The sequence below is a fragment of the Synchiropus splendidus genome, chromosome 2 (assembly GCF_027744825.2).
Source record: "Synchiropus splendidus isolate RoL2022-P1 chromosome 2, RoL_Sspl_1.0, whole genome shotgun sequence".
Classification (NCBI taxonomy): domain Eukaryota; kingdom Metazoa; phylum Chordata; class Actinopteri; order Syngnathiformes; family Callionymidae; genus Synchiropus; species Synchiropus splendidus.
Genome location: NC_071335.1, coordinates 19,700,427 through 19,727,496, shown reverse-complemented (window position 1 = coordinate 19,727,496; position 27,070 = coordinate 19,700,427). Strand labels below are relative to the sequence as shown.

Genomic DNA, 27,070 nt, shown 5'->3' with positions numbered 1-27,070 from the left:
TCCCACTTTGACTGGCTCCTCACCCAGTCCCTCTCCCACTTGCTTTGTTGTGTCAGACCAGGTCATCCTTGCAATGCACCCAGCTGCCTCCCAAGGTTCACTTGCAGCTGCCAGTTGCGGCTTGTGGCTGGCAGACTGGCTCCGGCCAGTCTCAGTTATCCCAGCCGTCCTGACGAGGGCGACATCAAGTGCAGATGGTGTCCTTCAGAACTACGCCACTGCCAGGGTACAGGACTTAACTTCTGCTGGAAAACCCATGATTAGGTCTGATGAAACTGTTCTTTCATCCTAAAAATAGTCTTTTTGTTGATCTAGTCTACTTGATGTTGAAAAATATGAACGGGTGTCAATGGAGAGCTAAAAGTTACTGACGGATCTGGCTTGAAATATGCCATAGTTTGATGCCATGTCTAATGCCATGAAAAGCACGGATTTTTGACTGGCATCAAAAGTTACTTTAAGTTTTGTGTGATTTGTAGTCACAAACTACAATGTAGTCCAAATAATTACACCACAAACAGTTGAAAATCACATCATTATTTATCATTTAAATTGAGGTTCAGCATATGTGTGAGCCAGTGCACGAGGCAAAGTGGAACGTAAAATAACTTTGATCACCCCATAGACTTCTCATTTTTTTCGGATCTTGTGTCACCATGAACCGAGCGGGAGGGGCGGGAACTTAGGCTCCCTATTTGACAGAACATATTATTCACAAAACCGACCGTTTTTCCACAACCTCTGCCATGAATTGCCTGCAGGTAAAGGCTTCTCCCGCACTCATACAATCCCATAATGCACTGCACTTGAAGCAATATCAAAGCCAAATGTTGACAATACCAATTTTTTCCCGGATCATTGAAGCTCTGTAGTGGTCATTATTCTCTGATTTCTTTTCACTCCAACGTAAAATGTCTTACTTTGTCGCCGCTCTCATCTGCTGAATATGTTTTTATAGCTTTTATTTTGGAGAGACACGGACAGGAAGTGGCCACAAGTAAGGCAACACCGGAGCGACAATGATGACACGAATTTCTTTTCCATATTTGCCGTAATTACCGAAAGCGACGCTATTGCTTCAGTGTTACAGGTATTTATAAAGCGGTATGGTTGTGTTTGGGTTATTAATATGAATCAAATGATCCCGTTTAGCAACGTCACGATGATGTTAACGGGGGCTAACGTTAGCTTGCTAGCTGTTGGGAAAACCTGAAATGGCTCACAATTGCCGTGTTACATTTCATTTCATCTAGTCTAAGTGGGAATTGTGAGATGAAAAAAAATGAATTGCTTATCTACTCAAATACACTGGTTTCGTTTTGGGATTGGTTTGAGGGTGGGCTTCGTTGAACTCTTCTGTCAGGGCCTTGATACACGGGACACTCAACTGAAGCAAACACTCTGGAAAGTACTATATATATATATATATATATATGTGTGTGTGTGTGTGTGTGAATCAGGTCCTTTAAAACACGTTTCTGTGGTGGTGTTGTTATTTATGGAAGCTGAAAAGCTCTCAGTAATATCGGGAACGGTTTGTCTTTTTTTCTCTCGATTGCACGTGGGTTCATTTTACATTCGATCTTCTTTATGCTTATGCTTGAGGGAAATTATTCTGACACCAAAGCAAAACACAAACATCGCTTCCCCAATGCGTTTCCACCTTGTGCAGCCACACCCACCTGGTGCTGCGTGTGTCTTGAGCGTCACGTTGAACTGCATTAGCGACTGTTGTTTAGGTCAGGTTATTGCATGGAATGCCAACCTTCTATATTGATGAATGTGTAACAAAGTGATCCCATGCCCAAAACCATCAACTGTTTAAGTGGCTACCACTGGCCTCGCCGTAGTATTAATGATCTGTCCAAACTTGGGAGATAGTGTTATTGACTTTGGTCATAGCTGGCAGGATCCTGTTGCTTAATTCATGGTGCCCCATCTGCCCCTTGGACCTGGGAACCACGAAAACATTTCCCAAACATTAACTAGGTGACTAGGTGACAGTCCTAGATTAAGTTCATGCTCCCTATGGAAACATGAATTGGGATTGCTGCTGGGTTGCTTTCCGTGCATGAGTCAGAAGAGAGACGGCACTTTCAACAGATGAATCCCAGCTTACTAAATAACTTACAGATAACTGGCTTTTGGAGATGAAAAGATCTTGTTGTTCTGCAGTTGACTTCTTTTTGCACGGCAGCTTTGTGTTGACATGACCACTGATAGCTTGATGAAGAAAATGATGTAGTAGTTGTTTATTTCTTAACACATTTCTGTTTCTAACTAATCAATTAACACTTGTGTTAATATCATTTCCAGAGATGTAATTACATAGGATTGATCAAGCTGGCAATTATCAGGTTGAGAGGGGGCGATGAAACAGGACATCACTGGTGTCCAGGCCTGTACATGCACTTAGAAGTGTACCAATTATTGCCCCATCGCCCCTGTAGATGCCAAACATCTGCTTCATAGTCATGCACTAGTGGACAGTGGTTGTGTTAGAAGTTGTTGATTCCCCATCTTCATGGTTGTATACTTGGTGGTGATTTCCAAAATGTATTTGATAACAATCATTTTGGAATGATAACAAAAGCTACCAATTTTTCAAAACTAGTTGGACCATCCAGAGAGAGTCACCTCTGCATTGTAACACAACTTGTATGTGTTGTGACATTGCAACATGTCTCGAGACATTGTTCCCCCGAGAGGAAATCCTTCTCTGAGTGATTTTAATAAATGATGCTGTTGGTTTTCCTTTGTGGAAGAGAGCATACCAAGGTGACCTGGTTTAAATAGACTTCTATTTGTGTAGAATAGGCCCGGCCAAATGTGTTTGTACGGGAAGGCATTTCATTTGAAATGAGAATTATGTTCATCTGTAATAGTGTATTTCTGCTTTCCACCTCACAGCCACGCTGTGCACGTAGACAGTAATTTGCATCTTCCTCCTACACCTCGGTTGGAACCAACGGCAACATTCTCCTTCAGCGGCAGCACCAGAGAGACTCGTTTCAGTTCCGGACCTCCTGCTGCCGCTGTTGCGGCACTGACAGCTCTTCGTTTGGCTCAGATTGAAACTCGGGCCCAGATTACTCTCCTGCAACTTGCGACACTAGCAACGTTAACGTCCAGGAACCAGCTGTACACCAGCACAAGTTTGACTGCTGTGTTGCCGCCTCATTTGACACTCCCAGGCCTTCAAAATAAACAACTGGCATCAAGTGGACTTTCAAAAGTTTACAACAATTCCTTCAGTTCAACTGCGCAAAACCTCGCCATCACAATGTACCGCCACCGGCCTCCACAGCCTGGATCTCAGCCTTTCTCCACTGGACCCCGACCTCCTCGCCCACCGCATCAACATCGAGGACCTGCGCCAAATATCCGGGGGCCGCCAATGAACTTTCAGTTTCCTCGCCCCACCCAGCTGCCAAAAGAACTGGAGTCTGCGCTGACTATTCAAGGCTCCAGGGATATGGACCATCGGACCATGGATCACAGGAACATGCCAAATCAACATCAGACTCCAGGGATTGGTCAAGGTTATAGCACTAATCCAATGACTTCTGACAATCGATCTGATCAACACCATGGAGCGGACTGGTCGAAATATCAACCTCCAAATAAACTTTTTGCTGGTTCTCACCCAAATGCTGATCGTGAAATTGAGAACCGGGCACCCGTGACCGCAAACAATCCAAACTGGAGTGGCATTTCAAATGAGTCACAGCCACGCAGTACTACGGCTGATGCTCCCGGATTGTACACGTCTGAAAGCGCAGGTAGCATCTTGGCAAGCTTTGGCCTTTCCAATGAGGACTTGGAAGTGCTTAGTCATTACCCAGATGATCAGCTGACCCCAGATACGCTACCGTTCATACTCCGTGACATCCAAATCAACAAGTCAGCTCCGAAAACTTCGACTTCCAACGCCTCGTCTTCGTTCTCAAGCTGCAATTCTGATGCAAAGCAGCGGTCAACGCTACCGTCACCAATTGGACATTCAAATCAAGAAGTTCCAAGTCTCTTGACTGTTACACAGACGGCTGGCAAAGTAATCGACTATGGTCATGCAAGTCGGGCCGATGAGGAATGTGAGACCAGAACTGCTTTTAAAAGAGAGCAACTGTCTGGTGAAAGAGTCGTCAAAATCCTCCCTTCATCGCCACCTCGGAAAGTGGAGAAGCCTGATAGCCGACTTGTTCAGGTGGAGCGCACAGAGTGTGGTGACAAGGACTACCGCAAGTTAAGTACTGAAGACCGCAAAAGCAGTCAGTCGCCAGAAATGGACTCCCAACCAAAACGTAACCTGGATCGTGACTACAGGAGAGAACGCCCAACGGCAAGGACTTCGTCTGAGACTAGGAGCGAGTCGTCGTCATCAAAACGTTCTTCCTCATCAATGACTGGTGTGAAATCGCACACCAGCAGCAAGAAGTTGCCGACAGCCGCCATGATCGCTGATTTCTCAGCTCAGACTCCAAAGGTGTTTCCCTATACCTGCTCCCTCTGCCACATGCAGTGTGATCAGGAGAAGGTAAGTGCTCACGCGCCCTTGAAGCCAGTCAATCCTTCTAATTCCAGGAGTTGTTCGCTCTGCATAACTGCATCTGTCTCCGGTATGTTGGTTAATGTGTCAAGAACCGTGTCTCCTACAATATCTCCATGGGCATCCGTCATGCCCAATTTATGTCGATATATTGACTTACCCAGTATTTTGGCGAACGAGGTGACCTGTATCTCGCTACATTCGGTCGAAAAGAAATCCAGCTGGATCTCTGGATCTGGACTGTATAGATTGTCCCCTCGCCTCTTAACCTGAGTTGCTGAAACATCAGTGTGGAAGTGGTGCAGTGATGACAGAACTCTTGGCTACACCCAGAACAACCATAATGTTTTTTTCTGGCTTATATTTCTTGAAAATCTGCGTCCGTAACCACGGTGTCATTTACTTTCCTTTTTCATAGGTGGTTTGGTTATGCCATATGCATCATGTGATGAAGCTCCAATTGGTGACTGAAAAAATGTTACCTGGCAAAGGAACTCTATGGGTGTGTTATTTAGATCAGGTTGTACTGTTATACAGCTTGACAGCACTGGGCAGAAAGGAGCGTCAACATCGCTCCTTCGTGCAGCGAGGGTGGATCAGCCAGCCACTGAAGGTGCTGGTTGATTTGACTTTTGGTCAATTATGTTTTGTTTTGGTAATCAATAAATCAAAATAAATGAATTGAATCCCAGATCTAATTTTAACACTTTTGGTCTCACCAAAACCCTTAGATGTGCAGGCTGACTTCATCGTCTCATACATCTACAGCACAGCTCTTTGATGGTTCTAGTTCAAGGTGAAAGCATCTCCTTGGTGACTTCTACTACTTTGACTATTTACTTCATGGCTACTTAGATTTTTTTTACTGAGCAAAAATAAAAAAATACATAAAATAAGATTTCTAGTGGGTTTTTTTTAAGATGACCAATGTTCTGGTATGAGGTGGGCCTACTGTAACTTTGCTATCAAGGCCTGGTGAGCAGCAGCATACTTGATGTACTTTCCAAGTAAATGTTCGATCTGATGTCTGTTTGTTCAGTCCTAGATTTTTATATCGGAATGTACAATACAATGCATCAAGAAAGTCACACTCTTTCACTGTTAATACGCTGTTTTGTTACAGACTTGTTTCAAAAGGGATATGATTGTTTTTTTCTCATCAGTCTAGAGACTGTTCTCCATCGGCAAATGTAAGAAATGACACTCTTGATATAGTACTTTATGATGGCCTCTTCGGTATGATGCGACTAGCTTGTCCCATTTGGATTTGGGGTATTTTCCCCAGTCTTCTCTGCAGATCCTCTTAAGTCAGAGCAGACCAGGATCGCAGCTGCAAATATATCTTAAGGCCCTTGTAGAGATGCCTAATAGTGTTCCAGTCTGGGCTCTATCTGGGTCTATCTCTGTTGTACGCTTGTGGTCCTCCTCCTCCCTCAGTTCCTGCCTCTGCCAAACATCCCCACTGCGTGATGCTGCCATGACCATGCTTCGCTGTCGTGATAGTATAAGCCAAACATGACGCTTGGCATTCAGAACGAAGAGCTCAATTTTGGTTTCTTCACACTGAGGAAGCTTCTATGAGGAGAGGCGACTGCTTGGCCCTCCGGAAGGTGTCGCCATTTTGTCAGAGTGAAAGGCCCCCGATCGAGGGCCTGATTGCTCACTTTGGAGGGTGGCCAGTTCTAGGAAGAGTCATGGTGGTTTTGAACTTAATCTGCTTACAAATGATGGAGGCTACGGCACTCATGGGGGACCTTGGATGATACAGAATTTTGTTGGGAGCCATCCCCACCTCTGTGCCATGATATACAGTCCCTTCGCCAGGTTCTACAGGCAATTGCTTTTCCGTCATTGCTTGGTTTTTGCACTGTGAGCAGTGAGGGTCTGTGCCTCACATAGACTAATGTGTTCTCAGTCAAGTCCCATAAAACGAATTTGCGACAAGTGCACTCTAGAAAAGGTAACTAACATGATCCTGGAGGAAGCATTTTCACTTCATTATCATGAAGTATTGTGTCTAGATTCACGAGAAAAAAATGAATTGAATCCCTTTTGAAATTAGTTTGTAACGAAACAAAACGTCATACAAGTGACAGTGTTCAATCCTTTGGAATTATGTCTTCAGGTTAGAGCCAGTGAAAAGCTCCAATGATCTCTTTGGACGAAAGCAGTGACGAAGGTTTAAAATCGAACTCAAAGAAGGAGTGCGACTCTGCCAATGTAATCTACCAGTTAAACAAAAGCTGACATTCGGGTGGGGACATATGGGTTTATCACCCCTTTGCAATCACTCAGTCTTAAACTGTCTATTTGGGTTACATGTTACACTGACCTGGTATAATTCCGTCCTCAATTTGATAAACAACATCTCAAGGGTCAAACTTGAGCAAGATTCATGTGCTGTGAATCTTGCGCATGTCCAAAATGAAAACAGAGGATTTCTGGATGATGCTTCCCAAAACTAAGCTTGAGGCAACACTGTAGTGAAGTTGTGAAATTTCTGTGGGGAGTTTTTATCCCGGTGCTTCTGTGGCTTTCCTCCAGTGCCACAAAACGATGGGCGAGTCCAAATTGTGCTGCGAGTGTGATGGTTGGCTACCTCTGGAGGGTGTCCCCTGCCTCTGGCCACAAGTCAGCTCCAGCCCCCACGACTTCGACAAGGAAACTAATGAATGTATACTAAGAAATGTGCAGACATATGGTTACGCCTGTGTTAGCACCGCAGCAGGCTGATCGATGAGGAAGCCTCGCCATGGTCTGTATTTTAATTCCTGTCTTAATTATCCCTCTTGCTGTGTGTCCTTCTCCTCAGGACTGGGACAACCATCTGAACACTGTCAATCACACTGCCGCCTGCAGAGAGCTGCGCAACAAGTGAGGAAACGCTTCCTGTGATTTCTGAAGAGCGTAACTGAAAAATGTCTGATCTGCTGTGCTTTGTGTGTCTTTCTGAAAGGTACCCACAGTGGAAGCCTTATCCATCAAGGTCAGTCTTTGTTTTCCTCACCTAGAACTAAATGTTGTGTCTTGTGGATTTCCTCTGAGCGAACACTTTTTTTCTTTTAATTGTGATTTCACCAATACAGTCATGTAACCTTTGTTCAAATCAAGCATGCATCACTACCCTGCGTTCTTCAGATGGACTCCTCAGTCTTGACGTACCCATTTCATCATCATTCTTGAATCACAGTATCTCATCTTCTAGGGTTGTTTGTGTTTGTGTCTTTGGCTGTTGCTGTCATCTTTGTTGGAATGATGTTCTTCTCCCCTTAGGTCCGACGACTCTTATCACGAGCGCTACACCAGACACAGTTCAGCCTCCCGATCTCGCTCGCGGTCCCCTGTCCATGGTTCTCATAGCAAATACCGGCCGAGGCCTCATTACTATAAGTCTTATAGGAGGTCCCACTCGCCTCACTCGCCTCACCACCACCACCACCACCACTACCACCACAGCTACCCAGGTAACCACCTAGCGTGTCTCTGTGATCACTAAGTGTTTGCAAAAAAATTTCTTCCCAATATTCTGAATCTGCCTGTTGAGGTACCAATACCTTAATAGCTGCGGTTGTGTGTCAGCATCTGTGTGTCATGTTGCAGAGGAATCCTCTTATCGCTCAGCCCGGCGCCCGCATGATTACAGCAGCAAACACTACTCCAACGACCGTGACGATGGGCCCATCAGACACAGCCCCTCATCGTCGTCCCACAGAACCAGCAGCCCTGAGAGCAAGGTGTTTAAGACCAGCAGTGGGCTTGTGAGTGTTTCCGTCTCACTCGCTGACAAGTAGAAAGAGCTCTAAGTCACTCATGTGCTTGATAGACCTGCAAGCCTCCACCAGCCAAGAAGAAGAAGAAGGTGGCCAGCCCTTCGTCTCAAGAGGTGGAATGTCTGCTTTATCTCACCGGGATTCCGCTGGACGCCACAGAGGAGGACGTGACAGAGCTGGTGGGCTCATACGGCGTCATCAACAATGTGCTTCTGCTGCCTTGCACTGAGGAGGAGAGGCAGCGAGGCGAAGGGCAGAAGGTCTGGGATCACAGTTTAAACGCTGGGTGGTTTTTGGTGTTGACAGTCCTCTATTGTAGGCTTCTGTGTGCATGGTGAGGGGGGAAGACGCCCGCACTTTGGCACAGTCGACCAACTTGTTCATCAGAGAGATGCCGATCACTGTCGCACAAGCGAAGGTAAACCATCCTGAGAGGGGGTGACACAACTCTTGTCTATTGAGTTGGTCAAAAGATTTGACGTTTACCATGCTGACGTTCTCTGATTCTCCCAGGTACCTGAGAAGGGGAGCTTTGATGCCGATAACAGGTTCGTCAAACAGTCTACTTTCTGCTCTGCCTCTGCACTGTTATCCCTCTCATTTGACGTTTTCTGTTCACAGCACGGCAGCCGAGAAACCAGGTACCACTTGACTGAGAAAGAACTGCCCAGTTTTTTTAGTGTCCATTTTAAGCTTAGTTTTTGTTTCATGATCTCAGGTAGTGAGGAGGCTGATTTGGATAAACAGGTGAGAACTGTCTCCCCTCAGTGTCTGATATGGATTGAAGTGTCTGTCATCTGATGAATCACTGACTACCACAGAAGGCCGTGATGCTGATCACAGGGCTGCCGGAGGGCCTCTGGTCCAAGAGTGACATCCTGCAGCTGATCCAGCCTTTTGGGTCGCCCTCTGACATCATTGAGGCCAAAACACTTGGAAAGGTGCAGAATTTGTTTTTGTGCTTTGAAACAAAATGTTAATTAAAACTCCTTGAATGAAAAGCACAATAAAGACGAGTGATTTCAGTCTTATAATAGAGTGCGATGCACCGTTCTGAGCCCAGAACCACGATCGCCAACCTCATAATTAGCAAGTCTTTGTTTGACCTTTTTTTTTTTTGCTCATTTCCCCTTTGAAGCTTTACAATAGTCCCTTTCTTGGTAGCTATACCTGACTTCAAAATATGTGACTCACAGAGCCATATTAGATTTGCCTCTTCTGTCTTGAATGATTTGTAAAATAACTCAACTGTCAGTACTCATGCCTTACTTTAATCATGAGGAATAACCAAGTACCACTCGTGTACACAGCAAATCTAAGGGAATTTATGTTGCTGTATGGCGGCACGGATTAAATGTTTACATGGACACCAATGTGGAAGAAGTGTTGAGGGATGAAGCGGGACGTTTGGATGACGTGAGATATATCTTCACCAGGCGTTGGTGTCGGTGCCCAATTTGGAGATTGCGGAAGAGATTGAGAAGTTCCACAATGTGATGCCTGCAAAGATCCACAATACTGACATCAAGATTGTCCACCTCAAGTGGCATCGACCAATCGTCAGCATGAAGACACCGGTAACACTCCACTCATGTTCTTTGGTGCTTAGTTTGCTGTCTGTAAACTTCAACTCTCAACTTTTCCAGATGACTCTCTACAATCTGCTGATGGGACGGCCGAACCCTTTGGTGAGTTTGTGAATGGAGATGTTGCATGGGCCATCGGACCTTTCAACTTAAATGTGCTCCTAGTTTGGCGACCATGCTGTGACCGGCAGGAATCGACTCCTGGTCATCAGCAATGTTCCCACCTCTGGACACCTTGAAGTGGAGAAGCTTGTCCGGCGGTTCGGCACTGTGATCAAGACGCTGCCACTGCACGATGTGGTGAGTTCAGTGAGGTATGTGCTGCTGCTTGGCCCTGCTCCTGTCTAACCTCACGGATTTCCTGCTCAGTTAATCTGCGAGATGGCATCAGTCAAAATGGCTGTGTCCGTCTTCGTGCGCTTCAAGAATTTCCCCTGCATCCTCCAGAACAACCCACTTTCCTTCACGAGATGCCTTGAACCCAAAATCATCACAGACCCGAAGGAGGTCAGTCTGTTGATCGTTAGCCGGATTTGTTTTGGGTTTCCCACACCTCTGTAGGGGACTGGTTCAGATGGACATGTATTTAAACCTGTTGCTGTAAAGAGTGTGATGGATGTTAAGCTGTTATGCCTGACAACCCTGTATCCAAACTCAGGAGAAGAAAACAGCAAAGACGAAGACTGTGAAGAAAAAAACAGATCCTGCGGTCAAAGCTGTTGCGTCTGATGAAAATGAGGCGCAGGACGACGAAACAATTCAGGAGGACAAGCTGGAGGAAATATCATCCGCTGCTCCAGATAAAGAGGTGGAAGTCTCTGACATCCCAGAGGTGGAGAACATTACATCAGGTCTGTTATTTCAGCATGTAACGTCTTTTTTCTTCATTCTTCTGTCACAGGACGTGCAGGAGCACACGAGTCCTTCCAATGATACTGAAGCGCCCCCTGGTGGAGAGAAGCCGGACACACCGGTGGAAATGAGGGGAGCAGCGGCTGTAGCAGAAAGCAATACTGAGAAGAATGAGGTGACGGAAAGTAAGGAGGAGATACAAAGTGAGGTCAAACAAGGGATGAAACCAGGTGAGGTGAAAGAGGACGAGAAGCGGGCTGCAATAAAAGAGGGAAAAGAAAGCCTGGCCATTGAAGAGAAACAAGATGCGGCAAAAGAGAAGGAGGAAAAGCGGTTAAAGGATGCTAGGGATCGAAAGGAGAAGGAGGCCAGGGACAGAAGAATTAAAGAGAGGGATCGGGAAGCCAGAGAAAAGGAAAGGAGGGAGAAGGAGAGAAGGACCAAAGAGGAGGAGAGGTTAAGAAGAGAGAAGGGGGAGAAAATCCGACGAGAGAAAGAGAGGAGAGAGATGGAGAGGAGGGACAAAGAACGGTGGGAGAGGAAGAGGTCGTATGAAGACCATCGGCAATCCAGCACGCACATCGGGAGAGATGACGGCAGCAGAAGGAGGAGCAGCCCCAGGGTGAGGAAGAGCATCAGGTGGAGTTTGTCCTGATCTCACTGGTCTTCTCTCTATCAGGTGGAAGAAGAGGAGCAGGAGGAGGACTTTCCCTTCGACCTGGGAGATTTTGTTACCGTAGATGAAGTAGGTGACGTGGGGGACCTCCCTGAGTCGCCTGCGATGGTTGCCATGGGAACCGATGATGCTGAGCCAAACGGGTTGCAGCAGGATGGCATGCAGGTATTGACTTGGTACTGTGACCCAGTGACTTGATTGAGGAACTGAAACTTTTCTATACCGTTCAAGGAAAGTGAGAAGGACAACATGGTGACATCTGATCAACCTGCAGCCACTCTGGAGGCCAAGGAAGGAACCACCGCCTCAGGTTCAATCCACGATTGCTCCCTTCCTCCTGCATCATCACCTTCCCCTGCTCCACAACCTGATTCCTCTCAAACTGAGGCTGCTAAAACGTCGACTTCCCAAGTCGATCCCCCTCAAGATGGACCTCCTCCATCTCAATCCTCCCAAGTTGTATCTCTCCAAGATGGACTTCCTCCAACTGGGACTCCTCAAGATGAATCCTCTCAAGATGAACCGTCACAAATTGAAATTTCTCCTGCTGAGACTCCTGAAGTTGAACTTCCTGAAGATGGACCTTCTCCAACTGGGACCCCGCAAAATGAACCTTCCCAAACTGAACCATCTCTAGTTGAACTTCCTCAAGTTGAGACTCCCGCAGATGAACTTTCTTCTGCTCAGACTCCTCAAATTGAACCAGCTCAAGTTGAACCACCTGAAGATGAGTCTTCTGACCAACTAGGAGAAGATCCTGAAACAGGTAAATCCTCTCATCCGCACTGGTTACCCTCAGTGCAATAGTCATGCATCTCACCTGCCTTCTAGACCCGACTCCCTCGGAAAAGCTGCTTCCTACGCCACCTCAAGTGGGGGCTTCGCTCACAGAAGCTCCTGTGGCAGCCGAAGGAAAGAGCAATAGCCAGGAGAAGGAGATGTTCAAAGCAGAAGATCAGACAGCACCTGATACCAACTCTGCTCAAGCCCAGTCAGGTATTTGAGAGTGAACTGTGGAACATGAATCTTAGGTTGGGGTGATGATGGAGAGTCCAGAGGTTTGACAGATTGACAGTAAAACATTCAGAAGTGGTTTTCTTGGACTGTCTGACCCCACCTTCACCTCTTGACCTTCCTTGACAGTGAAACCACCCGAGGAGCTCCACACCACAAAGGAGCCGATTGCTGAGAAAGAGTCGAACGGCACAGCACCCTTGAAATCCCTCCCGCCTTACAACCCTGCCACACCTGTTGGTGAGACACTCTGCTGCCCAATGTCAGATTCAGACTCAGATGACCTTCTCTGACTGGCTTTTCCTCCTCGTGTGTATCAGGTTTGGAGTTCCTGGTTCCAAAGACAGGATTCTTTTGTAAACCTTGCAACCGATTCTTCACTGGAAACCGAGAGTTTGAAATCACCCACTGCAAGAGCTTGAAACATTACCAGAACCTGCAGGTGCGCGCGCACACACACACACACACACACACACACACAGTTTTACTATTTTTGCGAGGACCCCCCATTGCCATTACCCTTTCCCCAGCCTGTACCTCTGAACCAAAGTTGTGCCCAATGATAATAAACTGCTTTTACTGACATTTCAACCCTCTAAACCTTGTGAGGACAGGCCAAAATGTCCTCACAAGAAGATAACTTGTCAAGACTTAGTCTGGCAAGTATGGCAAAACAACTTTCACCCTTCCCCAGCCTCCACCCCAAACCTAACCTTAACCACTACTCTGAACCAAGCTTACCCCCCACACCCAAGAACACCGTTGTCTTCCACACTCGGATCTCATGTAGCAAAACAACAGGCGGAAACTCTCTCTCTCCCTGTCTTTCAGGAGTTCCTGAAGCATGTGACCTCCAGCTAAGCCGCCTAGACCACGTCCTTCATCATTTCTCTCCAAGGGTCCACATTCTCCTTTTTTATCGACTGGCTGTCAAAATATTTTGTCATTTTATGTCATTTGGGAAGGACAGAAGTGTGTTTGGTAACTCATGGTCACTGATACAGACTTAATAAAGTTGTTTTTCCTATCTTCACGTCTCATTCTCTGAATTTCCTTTGAGTTGCTCAAACCGTTTTTGGCGCGTCCTTCCCTCAGTGGTCAGTTCAAGACTCTCAAACCAGACACACTAGCTTAAGAAAGGGTGCACCACTCACACCACAGCCATGTCGCCCTGAGAATGTGTTCTGGCATCCTGGACAGGTGAGGTGAACTTGAAAGTGGCATCCACCACGGTTATCTGTCATGACATCTTTGCCTCTTGTGTATTGATCTTCTACTTGAGATGTAACGACTGCTGCCCTAAGGTTTTGCTGTTGCCGCGATGCAGACTGAAGAACCGAAGGACCTGAGACCCTGCTCTGAGACTTGACCAGGTAAGTGCGATGACTGCCAGTCAGGATATTTGACACTATGTCAAGAGTTTCTTGTCTTTGTTTCAGGTGCAGGGTTTGTTTATCTCAGTTAAGGCATACCTGTACTGCCGCCACCTGTCAAGCAGGTCGGATCAGGTGGAACGGGGAGGGGGGGTAGCACAGAAAGCGAAGGTGGGAAAAACAAACCGGAAGAAGGAAGCAACAGACACAATCCAGGATTCGAGCGAGGAGAACGTAGCGGAGTGAGTCGGCAGATCCCAGGTAGGACCACTGCACTCTGTGATAGTCAGGAGGTGGAGGTGTCTGGAACTCGCCTGCTGTTTATTAGTTGCATGCTCGGAAGCTTCTTTGATGAATAGTATGGTTCTCCTCTGTCACACTAGATGAGAAAACCTGTCCTTGATGACATTAATGATGTCAGTTATGAACGAATGTCCTGGGCGCCTCAGGGAGTCTGTTTATTAATGACAGTTGGTTCCTGGACACAAACGCAAATCGGACATGAAGAACTAGTCAATATGAGCTTTAAATACATAAAAGACTGTAAAATATTGCGACAGAATGGGTCACAAAATGTTTCAAATTAACTGTTGGAGTAATAAATAATATGGATGATAAAAGAAAAGACCCAAAGGTGTTCACCATGTGGTGCGTCTTATACAACAAGCATAGTTCACATTCCAGTTCACGTCAGCTCTCAGCTCTGACGGTTAATGAAGTGTGGAAGACAGTTACTCAGTGTGTGTCATGAACTGGGTGAAAGAGCAGGATTGTGGGTATGGTTTCCTCCTTATCTTTCAGACGGAACCTCAGTTAGTTGCTGGAGAGAGGAGTTGACCTAGGGACCTCTCAGTATTCACCATGAATGGGGGTACAGGGGAAAGTTTCCTGTGAGGAGTTTAAGCATCTTGGGATCTTGTTCACGAGTGAAGGAGTGATGGAGCTTGATTATTATTTAGAGTATAGCTCCCCAGAAGACGAGGAAGGAGCTGCTGTTTGGTGACCAGTCCCCTAACCCGAAGGCAGAGAGAAGCTACAGTCCCACACTGACTAGTGGCCTTTCACCCGGGGCTGCATCCCAGCTATCATTTGTTTTTGTTTCACAGCCAATGATGATCAGCTCCTCCAGTTATGAGGCCATAATTCTTAAGATGAGATCCGTCTTCTGGTGAAGTGCAGGTTTCTTAAAGTCTTGTTCACAAGTGAGGGAAGATGATCAGGTCAGCATCTTCAGTCGTGAGGAGAAAAGAGAGCTGTGCCAGAAGGAGAATGGAGACCAGTTGTAGTGGCTCAGGCACTGTGTTATGATGCTTCCTTCACTTGGTGAAGTGTTCCAGCCTCTGGGAGGAGGCCCCAGGTCACACCCAGATCATGCTGCAGAAGTGTCTGCGGAGAGGGAGGTCTGGATCTTTTTGCCCCAGCTGCTGCCACCCACCCTCACTCTGGTCCACGTCTGGGGCTCACCAGTACGGTTCTTGGTCTGAGATCTGCACCTCTAAATTTGAGCACCTGGCTGGTTTGTGCCTTTGGGTCTTGATCTCGACTCATGTGGCTTTAAAATCATTCGATAAATATCAAACGTTCGTATTGCTATTCCGCTTCACCCCACTCCTGCTACCATTAAAGCAAAACACTTGACTGTTCTGACTTTAGCAGCGCGCCACGTCAGACACCCATCAGTCGACTGACTGCCGGATGCTTCACAGCAAACTGGTGCGACCAGTTGGAGCAGCCGCTGCAAGTTCGTGGTCGTGGATGTGTGCAGGTCAAGGGTCACCAGAATTTAATTGTGATACAACATTCTCTCCTCAACTTAAACAAAACCTCAAAAATATGCAACAGGCAACAGTGAGTTCCTGTTGGATCCTGCTGAGGTTAAGATGGAAGTCTGAACTTGGGACTGGTTCTAATAACCTTAGCTGTGTATAAACTAGCCACAACAAGTCAACAACAGTTTTGCTGCGATGATTCCTGACCTCTCATTGCCAGGTGATAGGATAGCAGAGGGGTCAGCATGTGACTCAGCGTTCCCTCCATCGTTCCTCAGAGACCATTCTGACCGCTGCACTCACAACTTGATTAATAAACTGTGATGAGAAAACCTCTGATCGTGGCCATCTGTCTTCCAGTAGATCTGATCATGTGACTTCATTGTTGTCGACACTCTTTCGGGACGCTGCTGTCCTTTTCCCTGCAACAGCAATGCTGTCGGACTGGAAGTGTGAGCCTCTTTTCACAGTTCACAACCATATCTTTCAGATCCCGAACAGTCGACTGGAAATATTCGAGTTTACACACACACTCTAAAAACAAAACCAAATCTGAGATAACCAAAACATTTCACTATTTGTTTTCTCTAAACAGCAAAAATTATATATATATATATATATATATATATATATATATATATATATATATATATTATCTGGATTTCTCAATACTTTCGTCATGGAATGGCAATTTAGTCTTACTTTTTAAAGTATTTTCACTTATACTTTTTTCTTGAATTAATGCTTTTTTTGCTCTTTCTTTAATCTCTATTAAGAATAATATCTATTTTAAAAAGGTAATTTCTATTTTTTTTCATATTCATTGATTCATGATAAGGATGTTTCTTGAAAGGCAGAGAACTTCAGTTTTGCTGTCATGCGACACCTTACTTCCTGGCTTGATTCCGTCCATTGTGAGTTCCTTGTAAAAGTTTCCAGTCTGTAGCTCTCAATTCATGATCTTGGTGGCGTGAAATTTGTTTGTTGTTTTTGGGGCGACATGTGGGCAACAATTTAGTCGGTTCTCACCGAGCTGCCGGGAATTCGGGGCCGATGTGTGGGTGGGTGTGTTTATCGACTCGCGCAACACCTCCCTGCGCCCAGCCTCCGCCGTCTGATGTACACAAGTGTTCGTCCCTGCCATCCCTAACCAACATTCTTTCTCCTTCCAGTCCACTTCGGCCATGGCTCTTCCCACCGCGTTCTTGTCTGCAGACCAGTTTACCTGCTCCATCTGCCTGGACGTGTTCAACAACCCTGTGTCGACGCCCTGTGGACACAGTTTCTGCCAGACTTGCATCTCCTCCTACTGGGATTCTGCAGCAGGCAACAAGACCTACCAGTGCCCCCTCTGCAAGGAGTCCTTCCGGAAGAGACCCGAGCTGCATATCAACCGGACACTGAAGGAAATCACTGAGCAGTTTGTGAAGATTGCCAACTCCGGTTTGGTCAACAGCGCAGGTGAAAGAGGAGGGACGGAGGAGTCGCACCACCACATTCAGAGTCAGCCGCTGCTGGCGTCCTCTCCAAGACACGGGGAGATGCCGGACAGCGTCTTTGCCGAGATGATGACTCGGTTTCAGCATATGCCGACCGCAGCTGGCCAGCCCTCTGACCCTCGTCGAATGAAAGGTCAAGCTTCCGTCAGTCATGAGGAACACCCGGACTTGCCTCCATCCTACTCAGCGGTTCGCAGGTATGGCACCATAGTCCACCATTCTTCAGCCCACTAAAGATGGTGACTGTCTAATGTCCCCGGCAGGTACACCGTCAGTGCTGCCAGTGACTCCAGCTTCAAGTTTCCGCCCTGTCCGATTCACGTGAGAGGTCTGGAGTACTACTGTCGGGAAGACAACGTTTTCGTGTGCAACCTGTGTGCAGAGTCCGACCACCGAGGGCACAGCATCGTTCCCACCAGGAGAGAGTGGAACATCAAGAAGGTACAACTTAATTTGTGTAAGAATATAGCCTGGACAACCTTGACCTTGCTTTCTTGGCCCTGTCCCTTATGGATCTTATACATGACACCTAGTAAATGTAACATCTCCATCGCTAATCTTCCGTATTAGCACCTTTGGTTTGAGGACCATGGTGGAGACACTCTAGGCTTTGTCGGCGTCGAAAGGCTCTTGTGGCCCAAACAGTTGCGTGACTTTACCGTCGACTGTCCGAACTTGAAGACTGCGCTCCATACAGCCATCGCTGAAACCCTCCTACCCTCCAAGAATCTCTTGGGTTCTCTGTGAGGATCCTAAGCTGTCGATCAGTGTTTGAACAAAGAGCAGCCGTCTGGGATTCAAGTTGTCTCTCACCATCGTCTTGACACAGGAGGTAGATAGCAACTACCAGCAGCAGGGTGCCTCCTAGTGGAGGTCTGATGTAGAGGCTTTGAGATCTGTTCTTTGGCAAAGCAGCTGAGAGGTCCTCAAGAAGATCTGAAGAAAATAATCTGAAGATCTCTGAAGAGGCACAGCACCTAGTCCACTGTCTGATCTCACTAGCCTTGCTCGGAATGTCATGTGTCTGCTCTTGTGTTGGAGCTGGTCCCCTTATCTCACTCTGCTTTACCGTTTCCTCCACAGTCCCATCTGTCCATCACAGCAGAGGCGGTGAAAGAGCTCATCAGTGAGCGGGAAAGGAAAATCGAGGAGATACGAACTTCCTTGCGAGACATCCAGGTGGGTATCTCTGAAGTCACGCTACAGTATCTCCTGGTTTTTCCATCCAGTGTCAGAACTTTGAGGTTCACTGGCTACCATACGAATGTGGTGTTCAGGTAGTTGGTCCCTTGAGGCCATGTTTAGTAGGTGTGAAGAATCCTGTTGGATAATGGAATCCGTCACTGTGTGAGAGCCCAAGGTAGAAGTGAGAGCCTAGGTACCCCGTTAAAGACAGGGGTACAGGGCCAGCATGGGAGTCCACACTCACCGGGGGCAATGCTAGTTCAGGAGATACTTTCTGACCCTTGGATCGATCACCAAACTCTGGTACTGAGGCTTATTATACTGAGTAACTAGATGATGTATTGTCTTCTTCTCATCACGACCATGGTTCCTCAGGCCGCTGCAGAGCGAGAGACCGATGGGACGGTGTGTATGTTTTCCAAGCTGATCTCTAGTGTGGAGCGCTGCCAGGCGGACATTTTGGAGGTATACCATGCTTGCTACTGGGTTGTCACCAACACAGAGGTTCTTTATTCTATATTTGTAATCTGATCTCACCAGATGATTGAGATGAGTCGCCGCGCATCGGAACACAAGGCTCAGGTTCTTTTGAAAGATCTTGACGAAGAATTAGCGGAGCTGAAGAAAAGGAGCTCAGCTCTGAGTCAGCTCCTCCTGTCGGAAGACTACTTGCTGTTTTTCAGGGTGAGTTCAGATTCTCCCCACCAGGAGATGCACCACTTGTTTACACATGGATTCCATCACAGACGTTCCCTGCCGTCTCTGCGAATCCCCCGGTGAAGGACAGATCGGACGTGTCTTTGTCCTCACCGCTCACCTCTGGAGCCATCCTGAGATCTGTCTCTCAGACCATGGAACGCTTTCAGGACGAACTGCGAAAACTTCCTGAAGTCTGTGAGTGACTGTTCATTGAGCCTGAATTGTTGAAACCCTCTTCAGTAGCTGCTGCTTCTGCTTTTCTTTCTTTCTTACTTGACCAGGCCATTTCTGGTCTGACCATGTCTGTTCTGGCTTGAAGGTCTACCCTCCTGTTTCTCTTCTTTATCTTCTTGTTCCTTCTTCACATTTCTTTTCCTCCATGTTCTTTCCCACCATCTTCTTCTCCCCGTCCTTCTCTGGTTCCCTTTTATTCTCGTGAATAAAATGCTCATAACTGAGGTCTCCATCCTCCTATTCTTATTTGAACAATTTGGAAAAAAGGCTGAAAATTCACAAAGAAGTTTTTACACTAGCAGGTGGTGGATTTGTCTTCGTATGAGTTTTTGCTGTGGTAACAGATAAATGACGACTGGACGGCATGTCACGTCACATGTATACGTTGTGGTCTTCATTAGTCCCACAGTGGAGAAATTCAACATAAAGCGAGATGTGTATAAGGAGTGAAGAAACTGATTTTATTCTGATGGGTAGATCAGGGTCAGTTGTTTTGTGGCAGAGACGCTCTTTGATGACATCATCTCATGGCACACTCTCCTCGCAATAATCGTAAAATTGTAATAAATGGAAACAGGCATGAAGTCGTGTTTTATTCTTGCACATTTTCACTATATTTGTTAAAACATTCAGATGCAAACAAACTGACTATAGTCCTTTTCTCCCTATTCCTCTTGTTATTGTTCTCCTCGTCTCATTGGTGGTCGTCCTCTCCAACTGTCTCTCCACTCCAGTCACCATCTCGTCTCCCAAACTTTGTCTCTGAACTGTCCCACTGATGGACCGACTTCTCATTCAGCCCTTTCTATTCACTTCATCTCTGACTCTTCTGACTCTTGAGGCGCTAAACATACCTCTGTGACAGTCCTGCTCTGCACTCTGCCTGCACTCTCTTCTCCACCTCACTCCATAAGCCTGTCAGCTGAGGTGACCCTCTGGTGTCCTATTGCAGGCCAGCAAGTGTCATCCCAGCAGTCTGTTCCCAAAGCAAACCCAAGTAAGATGATGGATTTAAATTGAAATCCTGGGGGAAGATTTGATGATTAACTTGTGTGTTTGTCTTCAGAGGTCCGCAGAGTGCAGGAATATGCAGGTGTGTTTTCGTGGTTTTCTTTTCTTTAAACGTATCATGGTCTTAGCAACTTGCTCTTTAACTTGTCTTCACATGCCAGATGACATCACACTAGACCCCAACACGGCCCACCCCCGTCTGGTGGTGTCACCAGATGGGAAGCAGGTGTACTGCGGCGAGCGCCATCAGGCCGTACCTGACAACCCTGAGCGTTTTGACCGGGTGGTGTGCGTCCTGGCTCGTGAGGGCTTTAGTTCAGGGCGGCATTACTGGGAGGTAAGTGAAGGACCGTCTCCAGTGGTGGGTCTTTACACAATGGCGCTTGTTCTTCCATCCAGGTGGAGGTTGGAAGTAAAACTGACTGGGATCTCGGAGTGGCCAGTCGGTCCATCAGCAGGAAAGGAAAAATCACTGTGAGTCCGGCTCATGGGTACTGGTTCCTCAGCCTGAGGGATCGGACCGACTTTGCGTTTCGAACGGAACCTTCGACCAACCTGACGGTGAACCAGAGACCCACACGTATCGGGATTTACGTGGACTGTGACAAAGGTCTGGTCTCCTTCTACAACGTGGACGCCAGGATGCTGATCTATACGTTCAATGACACTTTCCACAACACCATCCACCCTTTCTTCAGCCCCTGCACCAATAAGTCGGGCAGGAACGAAGCCCCTCTGATCATCTGTCCTGTTGCCATGACGCAGATTTAACTCATTGAAACCAGACTGAAATTAACTTCCTGTCCTGATCCTGATAATCAATGACCCATGTTAACTGTAGCTGACGTCAATATAGGGGTTTCGGGTTGTTTGGAGGCGTTTAACTGTGAAATCATGAAGAATAAATTTGACCTTTTCTGATTGAATTAACCCCGTCACTCCGCTGGAGTCTGGTCCCGCAGGCAATACAGAGGGCTCCGCTGCAGGTTTGAGTCTCTCCTGGGTGACTGAGGGAGTAAGGAGAGGCTTCCACAGCGAATGAGTTTTCCACTCATCTTTATTCCACAAGTAACTGGTGCTAGATCTGCTGTCTCTACATGGATTTAAACAATGTGGTTACCTCGATAGTTTGGACAGTCTTTGGCCCATGACGGTGTCAACGTTCAGTCAAGTCATGAATAGCTAAAGAGAATGTGCCCTGATGAAAGATTGTGTTGACGCCCGGCACTCAAATGTGTTCGCAGCTACCATTGGCACATGTTGATATAGCTCTCTCTCTCTCTCTCTCCCCCTGCTCGACTGAACCAGTCAGCGGTTCTGCTAAGCTGCCGAAGATTGTGGCTCTGTTTCTCCACCTCCGTCATGTTTTAGCATGCGTGCCAGCTAACTGATGGTGTAGGTACCAAACCTGTCCGCTTGAGTAAGTGGAACTTAATTGAGGGACTTGACATTTTGCTTCTCAGAAGATTTGTTCAATCATTTCCAGTGGAAAATGCACATTAATGAACAAGCTTTTCACCTTCACGGAATGAGGCTACTTCCTGGTCTGGGATGGCGCCATAGATGTCAGCCAATCACCCAGACACTTGGCGAGACTGCAGTTTGTAACAGCTACGTTACAAACAGTTTGTCATGAGGACTAACTGTGTCTCCATGATTAAAGTGAATGCTAACATTGAGCCCAAATGGTTCCCCTGCCTCCTCTGTAATCCCAAACTCAAAGTAATTCCAAAGAAACCTGAGACAAAATTCACTTAATGAGACCTGAGTTCACAAGTCAGTGCCGGGCGTAGAGGTGGTCCAAGTCGAGCTTGGTGCTGGTTCAAAGTATCTCCCCCACAGAGACATTATGGCTTCCCGAACTACCAAGCACAAACTGTAATGTGATTGTTCTACTCAGAAGCAAACAGAAAAGCTGCGCTGCGTCTCGTCACATCTTCTTGCGATCGCTGCCTCGCCTGGTGTGGATGCCTCGCTGGGGGCCCAAACACTTCACCCCGTCCAGAAGCACTGGGGTTCCATGATGCGGGTCTGAAACACAAACCAACAGCGATGGTAAGTTGGGCTCAAAAGGTTGTGTTTCTTCCTGTGAACACCAGGAGGCGACAGAATGTCCACTGAGATATTGTCCTTAAGCCGCTAACATGAGAGACCTGTTGAGGGAGTCTGGGGACCATTTTCAGATCAGCTGAAGGGGTCTTACCTATGACCTTGGCCTGGAACTTGACCTTGACACGAGTTTCCTTCCTCGCTCCAGTTCCCAATGCAATCTCCTCCTGTAGCACCCCCTCCTGGTGAGTCTTGTACTCACACGTGACTTTGAGTCCACCTGAAGACACAGCCATCAGGATATTGATCAGTTGGTCAGTTATCGGTTTTAAACCACCTCCTTCCTTCATCTGCATTTTCCTGTTTTGAACCGAAACATTTAGCATTGCATTTTACACTGCAGTGTAAATGTTTCGGTTCATACTTTTTATTGTAAATCATGTTTATCAAGGTTAAATGGCCAGGAAAAAATATGGTCTCAGTTAGATTGTTCACCGAACGCCAGAGACTCAGGTGATTTCAGAGTCAGCTCGCCTCCCATTTCGCGGCTTCCAAGCCTGAGGTTCTCCTGTGCAGAACAACTGGTGTTGCCTGAAACTCACCCTCCAGCGTTTTGTTGATTCGTCGGACCTTGAGGTTGGGAGGTTTTCGTGACGGTGAAGAAGTAGGAAGACAGGAGGGCTCTTTACCCAGAGCCGGGACATCTGGCAGGGTGAAGGTGACCTCGTAACAGTGGTGGCTCCGCAGGAAACCAGCCTGGACGAGACCCGGATATGTCAGTGGGAAACCAGCTTTGTGAGGTCCACGTTTTCGACAGTACCTCTTGGTCCTCAGACTCACCTTCACCAGGTAGCTGCCGTCTTTCTCCAGGACAGCGATGAGGGAAGAGGTGTCGGACTGGTCATCTCGCTGAGTCGGAGAGCCTGGTGTGGGCTGGTCGTTGTCATTGAAACGCACGCCGCCGCCTTTAGAGGTGGAGTCTGGTGACACATTAAGAACATGTTTCGGTCGGATGTTTAAAGTACTTGCAGTTCCAGAAGGCACCACAGGGGATGCAGTTATCAACATTAAACTCACCTTTTCTCCCCGTTGCCATGGAAGCAGAGTTAGTGGGTGAGAGGTGCATGAAGATATCAGGTCGTCCAGAACATTCTGGGATAAAGTAGAGTTAGAACAATTTGACTGATCGCTAAAAATATCTTCAGGGCAAACAAAGATTGCTATATTTTCTTTGATATCGTTCAATCTGGATTTTGTTGAAACCAGTATTTGATGATGGAAAATACAATAGTGACTTACAAAACAGAGGAATGAACTTATGAATGCAGGCAGAAAAATAAAAGTACACTCTTCAGCGTCAAAGAAAATAAAACTCAGCGACTGTATTCATGTAAGAAAAGTCTCCTCCGCGCACACAGGTCGTGCAGGCTCCTCGAGACTCGGCCAAAGTTGCCAGAAACACCGACAAACAGTAAGTGAATGAATGTACTCCATTTTCTATCGGACATTCCAAGATGGCTCACTCCTGCGACAGGAGAGTGCACATGTCCTGTATTGGACTGGCGCGTCTGTCAGTTTCTGGACTGATGTAAACACCAAGGTCCTGCGAGAGAAATATATCCTGCGTGACATGATAAGTGGCTGCGTGTGTAGTGAGACGGCAGTTACATCGACGATCTCTCGCCTTTCAGTCCGACAATTGTGAACATGTAAAGGCAGTCACTGATGCTTAATAGACCGAGGCTAACACGCACATTAGGAGCACGTACACACCCTTGCATCGTGTTGTAACCCGAGCATGAAGTCACACACACCGTCTCTCCCGCATCATCATCATCATCGTCGTCATCATCATCACAAACAGGCAAAAACACACAAACCTCACATCGACGACAGGGCTGGCGACGTCATCGCAGCAGCTGCAGAATCGCTCGTGTCCTCCAGAATGTGACGTCAGAACACCCTGTGAGCGCGCCCGGTCGTGACGTCACACCGACAAGAATCACATGAACTAAGTGAAATAAAATCTTTAAACGCTTACTGAAGTGTATATCGTATTTTTGTCGCGAACCTCGTGACGTTGTTTGAGCGTTGCGCATTACAAAAAAAAACGAGAAAGAAAAAGAAATATCGTTTTATGGCATCTAATAGCTACGAAGATCGTCTTCAAACAAACAAACAGTGAAGATGCGACAAGAAAACAAATAATGAAGATGGTTTCTGTCACAGTCACCTGACTCACCACATCCTTCAAGAGGAGGAGAGGGAGACGGCCAGAAGCAGGGAGGAGGAAAAGGGGCGTGGAGGAGTGAGAAAAACATAATGGACAGAGAGAACTGGGGAGAAGAGAGGCAGAAAACTGGAGCGGTGTGAGGAAGCACAGGAGACAGGAAAGAAATGGACGGGATGGAGGGTGGGATGTGAAGGGAGGAGAAGAGGTGGGGAGAGTTTGAGAGTGTAGATCAGAACTGGTGTGGCAACAATGTTTCTGCTCTGCAGCTCAACTTCCTGTTCACCGAGCCTCAACCTCAACCTCTTCAGGCGACCGGCAGCCATGAACCACTCACAGACTTTAGCTTTTAAAGCTTTATTGTTGCTTAAGCTGACACGGTTAATGTGGGTCAGACAGCTGAAAGATCACCAGGCGCTTCATTCATTTTATTTTGAAAAGACCCAAAACTGGTTTCACCACCTTTTTGATGGTATTGAGGAATAGGTCAATAAGATCTTCACTTTCCTCGGCTTCTATTCTGGCTCGCTCCTTGTGCTTCCTTTCAAGATCCTGGACCCTCTCTTCCATTTCTTTGGTCATCTGCTCCTCCATCATCTTCTTCATTTGCTCCATTTGCTTCAGATCCATCTCTCTCTGTTTAGCCTGCTCCTCTCTCATCTCCTGCACCTTGGCCTTCTCCTTGTCCATCTCTTTAGCCATCATCTTCCTCTCGCGCTGCTGCTCCATCTGCATTTTCTCCAGATCCTTTTGGAACTGGGCTTGGATCTCTTTCTTGATCTCCTCTTTCTCGCGACGGATCTTCTCTGCCTTCTCTGCCAGGATCCGCTGCTTTTCCTTTTCAATGGCCTTCTCTGCCTCCTGGAACATCCTGTTGGTGTAGTGACGTCCACCGTTCCTCTGCACTATTGTATGGATCTTCTTGAGCAGCTGAGTGACCTGGGTGTGGTCCTTGGACTTGTTGTTGAACACGAGGTACTCACCGTTGCATCTGGACACCAAGTCCTGAAGCGCTGTGCTCTCGCTAAAGAACTCCTCAAAGCTTCCTTCCAGCTGGTCTCCATGAGTGAACAGCACCATGCTGTACCTGTCTGCTGCTGGACCAAAGATCTCTTGGATCTTCTGCACCGTCTGCTGCTCTTCAGCGGTGAACCTCCCCAGCCTGATGACCACCAGGAAGACGTGAGGTCCAGGAGAGGCGTAGTGGATGCACTGGCGGATGTCCTTGCTGGTCTGAGTTGAGCAGAACCTGGTATCGAAGAGACCTGGGGTGTCGATGACGGCCACCATTTCCCCGTCCACCATAGCTTTTGCCTTGGAGCAGTTGATGGTCAAAGATTCAGCGCTGAACTTTGATTTGAAGTAGCTCCCTCCCAAGATGGCGTTCCCTGTCGCGCTCTTCCCATTCCCTGTCTTCCCCACCAGCACAATCCTCATCTCCTGGTTGTTGGTCACAAAGGAGACTATGGAACCAAACATGAATGTGGAACAAAAGAGTCATTCAGGGGACCTTCAAGATCTCCTGAGCTGAGAGGACCTGAGTCTCCACAGTCAGGCGATGTGCTCCTGACTTACCGTCATCCTCGTCCTCCTGCAGAGCCCTCAGCTCCTCCACTGTGATCCCTGCAGCAGAAGTTCAGTCAGGTTAGGGTCGGTCATTCCCATAGGAGGCAAGCTCAGCTCTCTGATGCTTGACCACAGGCTCAGTCAGCCAAGTTGCTCGACCACAACAGGCAATTCACCATCAAAGGGAAATGTTCTGTCCCGTGGGGACAACATAAATCAGTCCTTTACTTTTGTCTTAGCCCGGACTTTTAACCGCACCCTTGACCCAGTTATTTTGAAGTTTAAATCCTCAAATTGAGGCTTCAATTTGGTAGGAGGTCCTAACAAATGTCCTAACAAGGATGGATAAATCTAACTCTCACACACACACTGAAGCAGCAGCGTTCCACCTGTGTTCAGAGGTGCCTCACAACACTCACCCGGCTCTTGACAGCTCCTCCGTGGGTCCATGTCTTCAAGTCCACTTGCAGAAAAGCGAGGAAGTGTGAGTGAGAGACCCTGACTCTGAACTTTTATAGCACATAAGCCCGTCCTGTTTGATGACATCACAGGCGAAAGTGAAAGCATCTCTACTCCTTGAACTGTTCTCTGCCCCACCCTCACCCATTTACAGGAAATCCCGGTATTTCTGCTGCCAGTGCCCTCACCTCTCTCAAGCGCATGCCACACTGTTCAAAGAGTAATCAGCTACAACAAAATTCACAATCAGACTTGAGTGCAATGATTAACCCGCAGGTACAGGTGGATGAATGTTTCCAGACTAAAATCTACTCAGATGAAAGCTCTTGTTCTCCAGTAAAATGGTGATAAACACATGAGGCAGACACCCTGAGCTTGTCATGTTGATGATGATGATGATACATAGAATGATGGCGTCCCTCTCAGAGAGCATTGCAGAGAAATCCTGGATCTTACATACCCAGAGAAACAATTCCTCCACAAGAAGATGTGAAATAGCACAGAAGACGATTGGAGCAGTTCTGACTGACTTGGAAAGAGCTGCATCCA

General features: G+C 47.1%; 4 protein-coding genes across 10 annotated transcripts; 2 read left to right on the top strand and 2 right to left on the bottom strand.

Annotated features, from left to right (window-relative positions):
* The first annotated feature begins 731 nt into the window (after window positions 1–731).
* LOC128754805 (zinc finger protein 638-like) lies at window positions 732–13,620 on the top strand. 5 transcript variants are annotated; one of them, XM_053857707.1, is made up of 24 exons: window positions 847–1,090; window positions 2,911–4,537; window positions 7,362–7,423; window positions 7,506–7,535; window positions 7,823–8,013; window positions 8,129–8,307; window positions 8,373–8,579; window positions 8,639–8,737; window positions 8,833–8,867; window positions 8,941–8,960; window positions 9,038–9,066; window positions 9,141–9,260; window positions 9,756–9,896; window positions 9,966–10,007; window positions 10,071–10,205; window positions 10,275–10,412; window positions 10,564–10,737; window positions 10,807–11,379; window positions 11,437–11,598; window positions 11,665–12,199; window positions 12,265–12,429; window positions 12,577–12,687; window positions 12,768–12,889; window positions 13,279–13,619. In XM_053857707.1, exons 2-24 carry the CDS (start codon window positions 3,284–3,286, stop codon window positions 13,306–13,308), a joined length of 4,554 nt encoding a protein of 1,517 aa, XP_053713682.1. In that variant the 5' UTR covers window positions 847–1,090; window positions 2,911–3,283; the 3' UTR covers window positions 13,309–13,619. The 5 variants fall into 5 exon arrangements, with proteins under 5 accessions (XP_053713686.1, XP_053713682.1, XP_053713684.1 ...); XM_053857711.1 differs by lacking the exons at window positions 847–1,090; window positions 2,911–4,537 and adding an exon at window positions 732–761 and having other exon boundaries at window positions 13,279–13,618; XM_053857709.1 differs by having other exon boundaries at window positions 847–4,537; window positions 10,564–10,713; window positions 13,279–13,620.
* Window positions 13,621–13,979: 359 nt separating this feature from the next.
* btr01 (bloodthirsty-related gene family, member 1) lies at window positions 13,980–21,520 on the top strand. Its single transcript, XM_053857748.1, has 11 exons — window positions 13,980–14,081; window positions 16,762–17,285; window positions 17,352–17,529; window positions 18,172–18,267; window positions 18,649–18,738; window positions 18,814–18,957; window positions 19,020–19,167; window positions 20,159–20,203; window positions 20,273–20,299; window positions 20,379–20,554; window positions 20,617–21,520. The coding sequence occupies exons 2-11, from the start codon at window positions 16,774–16,776 to the stop codon at window positions 20,986–20,988; spliced, it is 1,788 nt and encodes a 595-aa protein (XP_053713723.1). The 5' UTR covers window positions 13,980–14,081; window positions 16,762–16,773; the 3' UTR covers window positions 20,989–21,520.
* On the bottom strand, window positions 19,850–24,373 carry LOC128754844 (UPF0687 protein C20orf27 homolog). Of its 3 annotated transcripts, none has more exons than XM_053857787.1 (6): window positions 24,147–24,373; window positions 23,344–23,418; window positions 23,107–23,246; window positions 22,869–23,022; window positions 22,421–22,546; window positions 19,850–22,248 (listed from the first exon to the last, which is right to left on the bottom strand). In XM_053857787.1, the coding sequence occupies exons 2-6, from the start codon at window positions 23,390–23,392 to the stop codon at window positions 22,148–22,150; spliced, it is 570 nt and encodes a 189-aa protein (XP_053713762.1). In that variant the 5' UTR covers window positions 23,393–23,418; window positions 24,147–24,373; the 3' UTR covers window positions 19,850–22,147. The 3 variants fall into 3 exon arrangements, with proteins under 3 accessions (XP_053713762.1, XP_053713764.1, XP_053713763.1); XM_053857789.1 differs by having other exon boundaries at window positions 24,152–24,174; XM_053857788.1 differs by lacking the exon at window positions 24,147–24,373 and adding an exon at window positions 24,040–24,119.
* A 505-nt stretch (window positions 24,374–24,878) lies between these two features.
* On the bottom strand, window positions 24,879–26,597 carry LOC128754826 (GTPase IMAP family member 9-like). The gene is made up of 3 exons (XM_053857762.1): window positions 26,482–26,597; window positions 26,072–26,119; window positions 24,879–25,959 (listed from the first exon to the last, which is right to left on the bottom strand). Exons 1-3 carry the CDS (start codon window positions 26,510–26,512, stop codon window positions 24,920–24,922), a joined length of 1,119 nt encoding a protein of 372 aa, XP_053713737.1. The 5' UTR covers window positions 26,513–26,597; the 3' UTR covers window positions 24,879–24,919.
* Window positions 26,598–27,070: the final 473 nt, after the last annotated feature.